Genomic DNA, 14958 nt, shown 5'->3' on the forward strand with positions numbered 1-14958 from the left:
ATGCTTTGTCAAAACTCATAGAATTTTACACTAAATGGGTAAATTTTACAATGGGTAATTATACCTCAATGAACCTGACTTTTAAAACAGAATTATATAAGCTACAATAAAGAACTAAAGACTGAAGAATAGAATAGATACTGAACAAATTCTTGAACTAGAATATCAGATCAAGGCATCTTCTTGGAAGAATTAGGAAACAAGAAATAGAAAAAAATATGTAAAGATTAAGACATGGGATATAGAAACAAAAGTGACAAAATCATATAGTGAGAGCCCTAGTAAGAAAGAGACATTTGAAAAAATAATGACTAAAAATATCCTAAATGTAAGGGCAGGAAAAGACTGAAAACTTCAGATGAAAGGCCGAAGAGAAGATCAACTCAGATACATAAAAGAAAACACACACACACTTAGACACATAATAGGAAAAATCAGTAACATCATAAAGACAAAACTCTAAAAGATTACAGTGCTGCTCTGTAAATGATCACTCTGTAGTAGCGGAGTACATATCATGCTGACAAAATATTTCACAAGTTATGTTGTTGACAAGAAAGAATCTAGGCCAAAAATCTGTTGAGAAAAGGGGACCTATAATTTTATATCTGGCAAAGCTATAATTTAAAAGAAAGGGTAAAATAATGCTAATCTCTGGAACACAGGCAATAGAATCAATACAAAAACACTCACTGAACACACTTTTCAGCAGGAGTTAAAAAAAAGAAAAATAAATCCAGGAAAAATCTATGAATCTTTCAGAAATCAGGATCTAAATAAAGATTAAGTATCTAAATAAAGAATAAATCAAGAAAAATATCACCATTAAAATTCAAATACAGAGGTCCAAAAGATACTAACAAACTGTGTGTGTGTGTGTATTTGTACATATATAGAGCTCTTGGTTATAACTGGAAAGTGGAAAATGCTGTGGTACTTAATTTTGGAAAAATACACTTGTAAGTCTGAAAATTGATAGGAAAATAAGCACAATTATTGCTTTTAATAATTTACATGTAATTATGAACAGTAACAAAAATGCAAACTGAAATTTTCTTCATTTTCAAACCAATAAATGTCAAAATATCCAAAAGAAAACATTTTAAGTAGAAAATATGAAATAAGATAGCAGGAACTCATCCTAATATAAGAAGAATTACAATAATTGTTAATGGCTTAAGGTCCCAGATCAACAGAATTCCAGATCAAATATAAAAGTGATATCCAGAAAAATGTTGTCCTGAAGAAAACAAGAGCCTACAAAAGATAAAAAGTAATAGAAAATAGTAAAATAAAAAAATAACAAAGTATATATCTAGGAAAACGTGGAGGAAAAACTACATATACATTATGCTTATCAGGTCACTGTTTTCATACAAGACTAAAAAGAATAGCCTATGTTGTTGTCTATGTCTATGTGTTGTCCTAAATGTGAAAAAAATTCAAAGAAGGGATATATTTACACATGTTGTACATTCACCTTGTCACATAGCAGGAACTAACACATCATTATAAAGCAACTATACTCTAAAAAATTAATTAAATTTAATTTAGAAAATAAAAAAGAAGGGACTTTCAAAAATAAAAGAAGGTGTACACAAAATTAAATTTAAGAAAGAAGAAGTGGGCTTGGTTTAAAATTTTCTTGTCTGGTGGTTTTCTTTTTTCCTGGATGGTTCCAGAAAAAAATATATGATTTTTATGCGTGTCAAAAGTAGGGAAAACCACTAGACTATTCAGGTATGACCTAAATCAAATCCCTAACGATTATACAGTGGAAGTAAGAAAAAGATTTAAGGGACTAGATCTGATAGACAGAGTGCCTGATGAACTATGGACGGAGGTTCGTGACATTGTACAGGAGGCAGGCAGCAAGCCTATCCCTAAGAAAAAGAAATGCAAAAAAGCAAAACGGCTGTCTGAGGAGGCCTTACAAATAGCTGAGAAAAGAAAAGAAGCCAAAAGCAAAGGAGAAAAGGAAAGATATACCCATTTGAATACAGTTCCAAAGAATAGCAAGAAGAGATAAGAAAGCCTTCCTTAGTGATCGGTGCAAAGAAATAGACAAAAACAATAGAATGGGAAAGACTAGAGATCTCTTCAAGAAAATTAGAGATACCAAGGGAACATTTCATGCAAAGATGGGCTCAATAAAGGACAGAAATGGTGTGGACCTAACAGAAGCAGAAGATATTAAGAAACGGGGGCTAGAATACATAGAAGAACTATAAAAAAAAGAGATCTTCATGACCCAGATAATCACGATGGTGTGATCACTCACCTAGAGCCAGACATCCTGGAATGTGAAGTCAAGCAGGTCTTAGGAAGCATCACTACAAACAAAGTTAGTAGAGGTGATGGAATTTCAGCTGAGTTATTTCAAATCCTAAAAGATGATGCTGTGAAAGTGCTGCACTCAATATGCCAGCAAATTTGGAAAACTCAGCAGTGGACACGGGACTGGAAAAGGTCAGTTTTCATTTCAATCCCAAAGAAAGGCAATGCCAAAGAATGCTCAAACTACCACACAACTGCACTCATCTCACACGCTAGTAAAGTAAAGCTCAAAATTCTTCAAGTCATGTTTCAGGCATACGTGAACCATAAACTTCCAGATGTTCAAGATGGTTTTAGAAAAGGCAGAGGAACCAGAGATCAAATTGCCAACATCCGCCAGATCATCGAAAAAGGAAGAGAGTTCCAGAAAATTATAGATGTTTTTGACTATGCCAAAGCCTTTGACTGTGTGTATCACAATAAACTGTGGAAAATTCTGAAAGAGATGGGAATATCAGACCAGCTGACCTGCCTCTTGTGAAACCTGTAGGCAGGTCAGGCAGTAACAGAACTGGACATGGAACAACAGACTGGTTCCAAATAGGAAAAGGAGTACATCAAGGCTGTATATTGTCACCCTGCTTATTTAACTTATATGCAGAGTACATCATGAGAAACGCTGGGCTGGATGAAGCCCAAGTTGTGGTCAAGATTGCTGGGAGAAATATCAATAACCTCAGATATGCAGATGACACCACCCTTATGGCAGAGAGTGAAGAAGAGCTAAAAAGCCTCTTGATGAAAGTGAAAGAGGAGAGTGAAAAAGTTGGCTTAAAGCTCAACATTCAGAAAACTAAGATCATGGCATCCGGTCCCATCACTTCATGGCAAATAGATGGAGAAACAGTGGAAACAGTGGCAGACTTTATTTTGGGGGCTCCCAAATCACTGCAGATGTGATTGCAGCCATGAAATTAAAAGACGCTTATTCCTTGGAAGAAAACTTATGACCAACTTAGACAGTATATTAAAAAGCCAACAAAAGTCTGTCTAGTCAAGGCTATGATTTTTCAAGTAGTCATGTATGGATGTGAGAGTTGGACTAGAAAAAGCTGAGTGCTGAAGAATTGATGCTTTTGAACTGTGGTGTTGGAGAAGACTCTTGAGAGCCCTTGGACTGCAAGGAGATCCAACCAGTCCATCCTAAAGGAGATCAGTCCTGAATGTTCATTGGAAGGACTGATGCTGAAGCTGAAACTCCAATACTTTGACCACCTGATGCGAAAAGTTGACTCATTTGAAAAGGCCCTGATGCTGGGAAAGATTGAAGGCGAGAGAAGGGGATGACAGAGGATGAGATGATTGGATGGCATCACCGACTCAATGGACATGAGTTTGAGTAAACTCCAGGAGTTGGTGATGGACAGGGAGGCCTGGCATGCTGCAGCACACGGGGTCGCAGAGTCAGACACGACTGAGCGACTGAACTGACTGAAAAAAATTCAAAATAAATTAAAAAAACAAAAGAATAGCCTTAAGTTCAAAAGTTCTGTATATGCTAGTAAAGGCTAGAAAAATAGCAAATGTAAGAAAGAACAACACATAAGCAACAACAGTATAGTTTCAAAATCACAGTCAAACCTAATGAGCCCTGCTGAAGCCTCATTTATTCTTCCTTCTTGGCAGCTGTCACCACGTTCACACTCTCTTGCACACTCCTGCTCTTGTAGCTTTCATGCTGCCACACTGCCCTGACTTTGCTCTCAGGGTGGACTTCCATCCTCCTTGACTGGACCCGCCCTGATTCCTTCCTGGGATCTTCATACAGGGTGCCCACAACATCCAAATATTGGTCACCCCCTCCGCAGCCCTCCTACCATTGCCAGATACACAGGCTTAAGGCCCGCTTGACACATACCTCAAATTTATCCTGTCCAGACAAACATAGCCTCTTCATCTTCCACATTATATCTCCTTGTCTACACTCAATGTAGAGACCAGGATCTCTTCTGAGATTCTCCTCTGCTTCTCTACACACACCCAAACTCAAGCAAGCCTGCAAGATCTCTTTCACACCCAGTTCTTCTCTGCAGCTCCCCTGCGCCCACTCCATCCAGACCACCATCACTGCCCCTCCTAGCCTCGGCAGCCTCCTTACAGCAGCCATCAGGATCTTCCTCAGTGGCTTCCTACTATTCCCCCCATGGTTTTATATCTTCACATTTTCCCTTGGAACTCAAACTTCATGCCATGGTGTGTGAGCATCCTCACCAGCCCTGCCCCCATCTTCTCACCTCATTTCCCACTGTTCACCCCAGGTTTACCGCGCTGCAGCCACATGGGCCTTCGTCACACACACACTGAGCTCTTTCCTGCCAGAACATCTGCAAATACTTACTCCTCTTCCTGAAATTTATCATCCCTGATCTTTATATGACTGGCTTCTTTCCATCTTGGTCTGTTTGAATCCTACTTGCAGACTGCTATATCCAAAGTACACCCCTCAGAGTGGAGAAAATGGAATGCTCTTGCACTGTTGGTGGGAGTGTAAATTGGTGCATCCACTATGGAGAACGTTACAGAGATTCCTTAAAAAACTAACAGTAGAGCTACCATATGATCCTGCAATCCACTCCTGAGCATATATCCAGAGAAAATTCAAGTTTGAAAAAATGCATACACCCAATGTTCATTGCAGCACTATTTACAATAGTCAAGACATGAAAGCAGCCTAAATGTCCATTGACAGAGAAATGGATAAAGAAATGTGGTATGTATATACAATAAATATGCCATAAAAAATAATGAAATAATGCCATTTGCAACAACATGGCTGGACCTAGCAATTATAATATTAAATGAAGCAAGTCAGACAAAGACAAATACCATATGATATCATTTATAAGTAGCATATTAAAAAAAAAGATACAAATGAATTTATTTACAAAATAGAAGCAGATCCACAGACAGAAAACAAATTTGTGGGTACTAAAGGGGAAAGTGGGTGAGGAGGGGTACATTAGGAGATTAGAATTAACATATACACACTCCTATTAATATATATCAAATAGATAAAAATAAGGTTCTACTGTATAATACCAATATAATACTACTATACTCAATATTTTATAACAACGTATAAGGAAAAAGAATCTGAAAAAGAATATTTGTGCATATTATACACAAATGTATATATATATATACACATATATTAACTAAACCACTGTGCTATAACCTGAAAAACTAACACAACATTGTAAATCAATTGTACTTCAATTAAGAAAACAACTAAGTACACCTGTCAAGTTACTCTGCCTCACTCTCCTTTATCACCTTGGTGCCTCACAGTGCCAAGCCCATCACTAATAAATATTTGCTAAATAAAATAACTGCCTTAAATTTAATGGCCCATAATAATGTAGTTTTAACTTATAAGCATTAAATATTTGCTAAATAAACAAATAATATAGATGATTACTCACATTATTTCTTAAACCCTATTCCTGTTACATTTAATGTAATATGGCATATTTTTATGTTTAACAAATGAAAAGAAAAAAAATACCTAAAATTTATTTAGTAACTCTGGCAAATCAAAACTTTCCATCTTTAGATTAAAAGACATAAAGAATATACAACAAAATAGATTACAGATAGAGAAGGTATAACTATTTGCAGGTCCTCTCTACAAAACTATAAATCTTCATACTGACAATGATTAATCACCTGGCTTCAATGTCATTATTAAAGGATATTTGTCTGTAATGTTCCAATTGAAAGTCAGGAATACTCTTTTAATTATAGGCAATTCTATACATTTAAAATCTACTTTAAACATGACACTGTAAGTCAACTATACTCTAATAAAAAATTTTAAATAAATGCAATCTATTTTATATGTATATATAATTCCAATTTTGAAAAAGAATAGGCAAAAAAGCATTTATACTAATTCCAAGGGACAAAATAAGACTGGCCTAAAAAGCTAACAATTAACAATCCATTATTGTTAATTAAAATAACAATCAATACAAGAAAAACCACAATCATTTTAAAATTTGGATAAGTGGATCTATACAAAGCATGCAAAAAAAAATTTTGGAGAAATGTAATATTTTATCCCAATGAATGAAAATGGATATATGATAAGAAGGAAATATTTAAATATTTACTAATAACAATTAATGTTGTAAGTAAGTAAAGTCGCTCAGTCGTGTCTGACTCTTTGCGACCCCATGGACTGTAGCCCACCAGGTTCCTTGTCCGTGGGATTTTCCAGGCAAGAGTACTGGAGTGGGTTGCCATTTCCTTCTCCAGGGGACCTTCCAGTCCTCAAATAATATAAAATATCCAGGATTCAGTCTCTCTGAGTCAAAGAACAAGGAAATAAATTTAGTCAACCAAAAGAAAAGAATTCCAGAAATAAAGACGTTCCTTGGAAGAAAAGCTATGGCCAACCTAGATAGCATATTTAAAAGCAGAGACATTACTTTGCCAACAAAGGACCATCTAGTCAAAGCTATGGCTTTTCCAATAGCCATGTACAGATGTGAGAGCTGGACCATAAAGAAGTCTGAGTGTTGAAGAATTAATGCTTTTAAACTGTGGTGTTGCAGAAGACTCTTGAGCATCCCTTGGACACAAGGAGATCAAATCAGTCCATCCTAAAGGAAATCAGTCCCAAATATTCATTGGAGGGACTGATGCTGAAGCTGAAGCTCCAATACTTTGGCCACCTGATGTGAAGAACCGACTCATTGAAAAAGACCCTGAAGCTGGGAAAGATTGAAGGCAGGAGAAGGGGATGACAGAGGATGAGATGGTTGGATGGCATCATCAACTTGATGGACATGACTTTGAGCAAGCTGCAGGGATTGGTGAAGGACAGGGAGGCCTGGCGTGTTGCAGTCCATGGGGTCGCAAAGAGTCAGACGTGACTGAGCAACTGAACTGAACTGAAAGCTCTTAGACTAATGAAAGTTCTTACCTCATTTTCCATTTCTTCAAAGTCTAAGGGCTGTGAATTACATAAGGACGGAAGCTATGGTTTCTGATTAGAATAAGCCACACACTCTACATGCAGTTCCATATTTGAAATGTCAACATATGACAACATAGCCTCATATTTTGGCTTCCAAACTGTTTTGAATGTAACCTACAGGTAGAAACAGATTTTACTGCAGCCTGTACATACAAGCCTATACCTCTACATGTAAACAAATTGAAAGAAATATCAACAGTAGCTACCCACTGGTTGGAATAATAGAGTCTGATGGACGGTTTACATTCTTACTGTCATATTTTAAAAAATAATCCTCAGCACATTATCCTTTTAAAGTTTATTTCTAATTTATTTTTTGGCTGTTTTGGGTCTTCACTGCTGCATGTGGGCTTTCCCTAGTTGCAGCGAGTGGGAGCTCCTCTCTGGTTGCGGCACTTGGTCTTCTCATTGTGCCGGCTTCTTCTGTTGCAAAACACAGGCTCTAGGCACACAGTCTCAGCAGTTGTGGCCTGTGGGCCCTAGAATACACCGCCTTCAGTAGTTGCAGCCCGCCAGCTTATCAGCTGTGTCTCCTGAGCCGCAGAGCGTGAGTTCAGGGCTTGTGGCACAGGGGCTTAGTTATTCCACAGCAGATGGAATCCTTCCACATCATAGATCAAACCTGTGTCCCTTGCACTGGCGGGCAATTCTTATCCACTGCACCACCAGGGAGCTCTCTTACTATCCTATTTTTAAAATGCTGTTTGCTAATAACAAACAAAAAACAAACAAACAAACAAAAAAATACAATGCTGGTTTCTATCCACTAATTCCCCAGATCACTATTGGGCCTTGACCTTTATTTTAAAAATAATTACCCTAGTAACTGTTATGGTTGAGTAAATTATATTAAATATATATACATACTTTGATTGTGTCAGAACCCAACAAAGTCTGTAGGGAACTTGAAGGAGAATCAGAAGAATGCTAGGAAAAAAAAAAAAAAAAAGGACAAGCTTAGGATGCATCCAGCCTCGTCAAGCAGAGGGAAATGAAGTGAAGCGAAGCAAAGGTTTGAATTGCATGGTCTAGTCTAAGGCATTACCATAGACAAGGAGTCCTGTAAGACCTTATCAATGGTAGCATAGAGCTCCTCAGTTTGCTGCCTGAGCTGTGCAGGGGAACACAACTGGAAGAAGTGAAACCAGGCACTGGGTTAGCAGAGAGTTTCGGGATTGTATTTCAAAAGCAGGGCTGGATCTGAAGCCATTACCTCCAGAGGTGGGTCTAAGGTGTTGTCCTTGGAAATGCTGTCCGTCTTGACTGGTTCGTCTAGTGCCTAGTGATAATAAATGAAATGGTTCTCTCGTGAGGTTTTTAGTCAAATATACAGATAGTAAAATCTGAATTCAAAGAAAGTTTTGGATGTCTCAATGTTTCCAAGAATAATCATCTTTGAATCATTTTATGAGCTGCTGTCTGACATGGAGGCATTGCCCACAAATGTCCACCTTCTGCTATGGAAATAGTACCTCCAATATAAGAAAGCCTATAGCTCCTCTGGGCACAAGCCCCATTGGTGTCCCACCGGCTTTTCAAGGTAAACATTTGAGGGGCTTTTCCCTTAGGTGGGAACCTTAAAGATTGGGACATTCGATGTCCAGCCTAAAATCTAACGGAGGAGCTGGGAGCTAGAGTTGCCCTTGCAATTGTTTGACACTGTACCAGGGGCAGGGTGAATGGCAAGAGTGTATCTCAGCCTTTCCTGCCAGGTTTGATGTGGGTATTTTCTTATTAATCTGAAATGTTGGAGTCACTCAGCTGGGTTCTGGATTTCTCTTGGAGGGAATTTCTCCACGTGCAGTTTGCACATTCGGCATATCGCTGGGAGGAGAGGAGTTCAGAAGCCATCCACACTGCCATCTTGGTCCCTCTCCTTCATCATGTCTAATACTTGTGTCTACCTGCTTTTTTCTTAATCAAATTCCAGGTAGGATTATCCATTTCTAATCTCTTAATTGGACTAATTTTTGGCTTTGACCTTTGGCATACTCATTCCATTTCAGTCATTTCTGCTTATGACTCATTATTTACTTCTTTCTATAGTCTTTGGATTTATCCTTTTTTCCCCTCAAAGAATACTTTTTGTGGCATTCTGCAAGTTGTGATATGTATATGATCACTATTATACAATGCTAAACATATTTTTTAAATATTTCCATTAAGTTTCCTTAGACTTATGAGTTACTTAAAAGTAGTTTTTCTATCTAATTTTTAGGAATATAAGTTTTTTATCCAATTTTTAAATTACTACTTATTTAGTTAGAACCAAAGAATTTCTTCAAAATAGTAGTTTCTTATGTAGTTTGAGATTTATGGTATAAGACATGGTAAGTTTTATGTAAATATTCCATAATATCTATTCTCTAATTATTGACTGCAGGGTTCTATCTGTACGTGCATGTATCCATCAGATCAAAATTTTTCATTGTTTTTTTCAAATCATGTATAGCTTTATTGCATTCTTATGCATGCCTGTTAACAACTGAAATCATAAAATGTGACAGAATTGTTAATTTCTCCTTGTGATCTTAGAAATTTTGCTCAATGTAGTTTGAAGTCATTTTATTAGCTACCTTCATAATTAGAAGCATACCTTCTTCATGAATTAAATATTTGTATTTATGAAGTGTCTCTCCATATCCATAACAGTACTTTGGGTCTTAATCTCTATTTTGCCTGATACAATCAAATGTGTTTATTAGTACTTTTTACTATATCATTGCCTTTTTATTTCCAACTCTCTGCATCCAAGCATTAAAAATCAGTATTTTTTATAAATGTCTGGAATTCATTTCTTAATCTGATCTAATAACATGTATCTTTTAATATAAGCTAACATTTATTATCATTTGTTTCTAAAATATATTTGTTTTACCTTTGTCTCACTTTTTCTATTTAATTTTTATTCAGATTTTGAATTGTTTAATTGATTAAATTTAATAAATTTAATTTACTGTAATTTATTTTTTCCCTGCACTAATTTGGATATCATGCTAAACAAGGCTTAGGTTCACCAAATTACTTCATTTTCTCAGGCAAGGATATACATTTCCTTGAACTTAAGAATTTAGGGCTTGTGACTGATTTTTCCTAAATGATGTGAGCAAAGGTGATGCATAACTTCTGATGAAAGTCACTTAAGGGTGGATATGACTTTTCATCATTCTCTCTTTCTTCTTCAGATAACTGAAAACATGAGGTGGAAAGAGACTACATCACTGAACCACGTTGTATCACCAAGGTGAGCTGTACCCCATTGTGATGTGGGAGAAAACAAATATTTATTGTGTTAAACTAACTCCCTTATTTTAGTAACACAAAAGAAATTGTCTAGAAGCTATTTTTTCAAAATCCATTCCTTTACATTAAATAAAACACTAGCTATGGTCACATAATAGAAATGCTTGAGCTTTCCTTTTTCCTACCATAAAAAATGTATCTCTTTTCTTCTCCTCCTCCATCCTTCCTACTTAAAATTAATTATGCATAATAGATAGCAGGGAACAGAAAATATCATAGAGATCACTCCTTGTTGTTGCTCAGAAAATTTAATTTTTCCTTGACATGGTGTTCTAACCACTTCCTATTTACCCCGTGGGCTGGGGTGAGGGAGGGGAAGGGGTTCCCACTCCACAGTGATAGGGCCCCTGAATACATGACCCTGGGCAGGTGCAATCAAGCCCAGTGCAATACTCAGAGGTGGGCATGGCCCAGGGAACAGAGTGTGTGTTCCATCTGGGCCACAGGAAAGCCGTGCTCAGGAAAGAGTGAACAAGCAGGGGCTGTGGGAGGCAGGCTTTGTAGGATCGAGTGAGATGGCCCTGGTTCCTTAGAAGGCTATGGTAACCTTGATTGAACAAGTACGCACTGCACCTGGTCGGTTTGATAGGGAGGGTTGGGGGACCATGTCTGGAGAAGCGGAATGGGGAAGAGAGCTTGTAATTAAGCTATCTGAGGCCCTCCCAGTTCTACTAGATGCCAAGCACATAATATTGGGCCTTAGTTTTAGGCTTTAAACCACACATGGCTTCTATGATAATAATTATAGAAAAGAGAAAAGTCAGAAATTAATGATCAGAATTAGGAACAAACTCCTTAGGAGAGAAGTCTGGTCCAGTCCTTCCTTGCCTCTCCACCAACACCTTTTACCCAATCCTCTCTTGCCTGCTCTTTAACCACAAGGGACTTGGGTTTTTGAACTTGTGTTAACCTTCCAATCACACGTCATTAACTCTGCCTAGATGGATCTTTCCTCCACCGTCAGCTCACTTAGAATTCCTACTCACCCTAAAGATCTTAATCTAAGTCCTTTATAATGGTTTTTGGCATTTGAACCAGGCAAAGTCTTTCACTCCATCCTTGAGATACCACATCATTCCACACATGACTTAAACATATTGTATCATCATTATTCTTCGACTGTACCTCTATCCTACTGGACCACTTCTCCTACTACAGTTATGTAACTGTGGTATTTATAGCCTCAGGATACAGCACATGACATGTCCTCAGTAAAGATATTTAGGATGAACTGGAAGGGTAAACTGACAAATAAATGGAGTTAAACGAACCGTAGAAAGAATATGATTTCAATATGCCTCAGTAAAATGCTCTAGAGAAGGAGGTTGAACTCTGAATATTTTAAATAATAAATAACTTATTTTCCCACATTTCAATTAAATTTGTTTACCATCAAAGATCTGAGTATGTGATCAGTTTAATATAATGAGCAAATATTTTTTCAGCCAAAATCAAATAGGGTTATTATCCTGGTTACTTCGTAGGAACTTACTAAGTAAACACATCCTTTATTATTCAACTTAAAACACTGATGTTTACTCAAGGAATAAAAAAACTATCTACTCAGAATGCTTAGAAAATTCAGGAGGATAACTAGCATTATTAATATATCAGCAATGCTGAAACCTTGAAATGAAGACAATATTCAAATTGCATTAAAATTTGGAGGGGGGATTATTTTGAGTTTAAATAGCCTTGAAATTTTCTAGAAATGATTTTTTATTGACAAGGAGTTCTCTGTCAAGTATATCATTTTGATCCACTCCTGCTAGCAGACTTTTTTTTTCCTCTGTGGTACAAAATGTATTAAAAGAAAATACATTAAATCTCTATCAACATGAAGTGTGACCATAGATTGCTTTTTGACAACTTAGCAGGACTGTATTGATGTTTCTTATTCATTTTAAGTGGAGGTCTCTCAGAATATTCTCCAGTAAAAGGTTTTATAAAAACATATATTTTCTAACAAATTGGAAGATAGCCAAGCAAGGCATAAAGGGAACATATTTTGAATCCTATTTTTAAAGATTCTTAAGTAATGGTTAGAAGTATTCTGATTAAAAGTTGTTATATTTTGCTCTGCACAACCAACTTTGGGGCCCAGACTATGTCTCTTTTCTTGACTTTTAGAAAAAAATAGTTTCTGAATTCAGTATGATTTTCTAATTAAGGGCCAAGAACCAAGAACACCATTGAAAATCAAAGTCTTCATGAGATATGCCTATACATTGTAATAGGTGTTCCTCATCCAAAAGGAGCAGCTCTCATGGAACTGCAATCCTTGTTAAGTAAGATACATTAAATCAGCAGACTGATTAGAACCTGTTCTCTTTAGAAATAGGATTAAGTGCTAAAAATCCAAAAACAGTAGAATTAGAAAGTAAATTGTTTCCAAACAAAAAATTATCTAAAAGGACTGGTAAACTTTTTGTGATGCCACGACTTTCTAACTGGATTGGATTTCAAAAATGTCATGGATAAGTACTGTATTTTAATAATGATAAAATTAACCTCCCAAAAAACAATTCAGGCAGAACCCAAATGTTGCTATACTTAGTTAACCTGAGCAGGAATTTGGTAGAAAAATCCTCTAACCATAAAAGATTTGCTTGATTTTCAGTCATTAATACAAAACCATTTGTAAGACTGGAGATATTCTCAGGCAAATAAATCTCATTTTGATTCTCTAGTCAGAGAATAGCTTTTAGACCTGAAGAAAGGGGGAAAATGTACACTGTAAGCCAAAGGGGTTTCCATTATAAAAGTACAGCTTCTTTAAAGATCTAAGAATATTTATCAGTAGATTATTTTCATGTGATTGGTTTAAAAATTTCAAGAATTGAGGAAATTTACTTGGTGTTTTTAATCCCAAGATCTTTGGAGGGTTAAATATCTGTTCCTTGCACACAGAAGGAATGGATTTTTGGCAAATCATTAGGCTAGTTTCAAACCCATTCAATCAAGGCCCAATGGCAAAGCCTCTGGACTTTTTCTTCATTTAATCAAGGATATCGGAATGATGTTTCTGATTTCCAGCCAGCACCTCCTCCACTATAATTCACCTCCTCTCTTTCAGTAACTCAAGGAATTGTGCTGGTCTGTAAACCCTCATTCACTCAAGTCTTGTCAGAACTAAGCCATTTCCAATTCCCTTTAACTGTTCCTCATTAAAAAAAAAAAAAAAAAAACTTTTGCTGCTCTAATTTAATGAATATTTAAACATATTTTAGCAAGTAATAAAAAAATTATCTAAAACCATCATCTCTTGCTAAATATTTCTCATTAGCTAATTGACATCACTGTTGCATGCTGAGTAGGGAAAAGCCAGTGGGTAATCATATCCCACTTGATGTCCATTTCAGCAACTTACTAGCCCTGCTGCTTTTGGAAATGCAGTTGACATCCTGGAGCATCAAAATCCTTACAGAGTTGTGAAGATAGTAAAGCATTTATCTCAGTGTCTGATACACTAAAGGACTCAATACGGCGGCTGTCATGGTATTCTTTAAAAGGCGCCAAGTCTAAAACCAACTTACTTTCCCTGTAACAGAAGGCCCTTTACATCGTTTCCATGGACTTAGAGTTAATGAGACTTATTCTACCCCAAAGGAAGACTCCTAACTGCCATACACCAGGTATCTTTATTTTTATAATCCTATGAGCAAAAATTTGGCTTAAAATCCTGTGAAATAAAATTGGAAATTTTAGAGACCTACCCGGGTGCAAACTGAATTAATTCATTCAATGAATGCTTAACAAAAACTACTGCATTTTCTCACAGTTTATAGTAGGAAAAAAGAAAAAAAAAAACAATATGTATATTTAAATATGGTTTAGTAAGTGTTTTAAAAGAGTAGTTGAGTGGTAGACAACTGCCCAAGGGCAACCAGTTAGTATAGATTTGGGTCCTGGGCACTTCTCCATTGCTAAACAAATTGGGAACACATTTACTTCTTGAAGTAACCTAAATTAAGACACTTACTCTGGTCTAGACCATATGCTTAAGTTAGTAACCAGATTTTGTTAAATTTTTAAGACATACATTGATCTTAAAATAGTCTCACCCAAAGACATATGATTAATCTGACTGGAGTTTAACAAGTCACCTTTAAAAAAATTAAACTGGCAACTTAGAACAAAACGTTTATATTGACAAGATATCTCAAATCTTTACTTTTCTATTTTTTTTAGCATAGTTCTTCCTATTGTCTTTGAAACAGCTGTTTATATTCTCCTTCCACCAGGAGAAATAAAATGATTTTTCCTGTAATCTTCATTTAAATAATGAATCCTGTAGTTTATAGGTGCTATTTATAACATTGAGCTACTCTAAAATT

General features: G+C 36.3%; 1 protein-coding gene across 15 annotated transcripts in view; it reads right to left on the bottom strand.

The window, feature by feature from the left end:
- Positions 1–14958, bottom strand: part of LOC122696903 (muscular LMNA interacting protein) — a 286820-nt gene that overhangs the window by 87739 nt on the left and 184123 nt on the right. For 11 of the 15 annotated variants that reach the window (XM_043907075.1, XM_043907063.1, XM_043907077.1 and 8 more), the window contains 3 exons: positions 8532–8597; positions 8364–8447; positions 8186–8245 (listed from right to left, as the gene is read on the bottom strand). The exons of 2 other annotated variants lie outside the window; for them this stretch is intronic. In XM_043907075.1, the coding sequence (XP_043763010.1) occupies positions 8186–8245; positions 8364–8447; positions 8532–8597 (210 nt within the window). The remainder of the gene's footprint in view (positions 1–8185; positions 8246–8363; positions 8448–8531; positions 8598–14958) is intronic. 2 more of the 15 variants (XM_043907068.1, XM_043907069.1) reach the window with 2 other exon arrangements.

Source organism: Cervus elaphus, chromosome 7 (assembly GCF_910594005.1).
Source record: "Cervus elaphus chromosome 7, mCerEla1.1, whole genome shotgun sequence".
NCBI classification, from domain to species: Eukaryota; Metazoa; Chordata; class Mammalia; order Artiodactyla; family Cervidae; genus Cervus; species Cervus elaphus.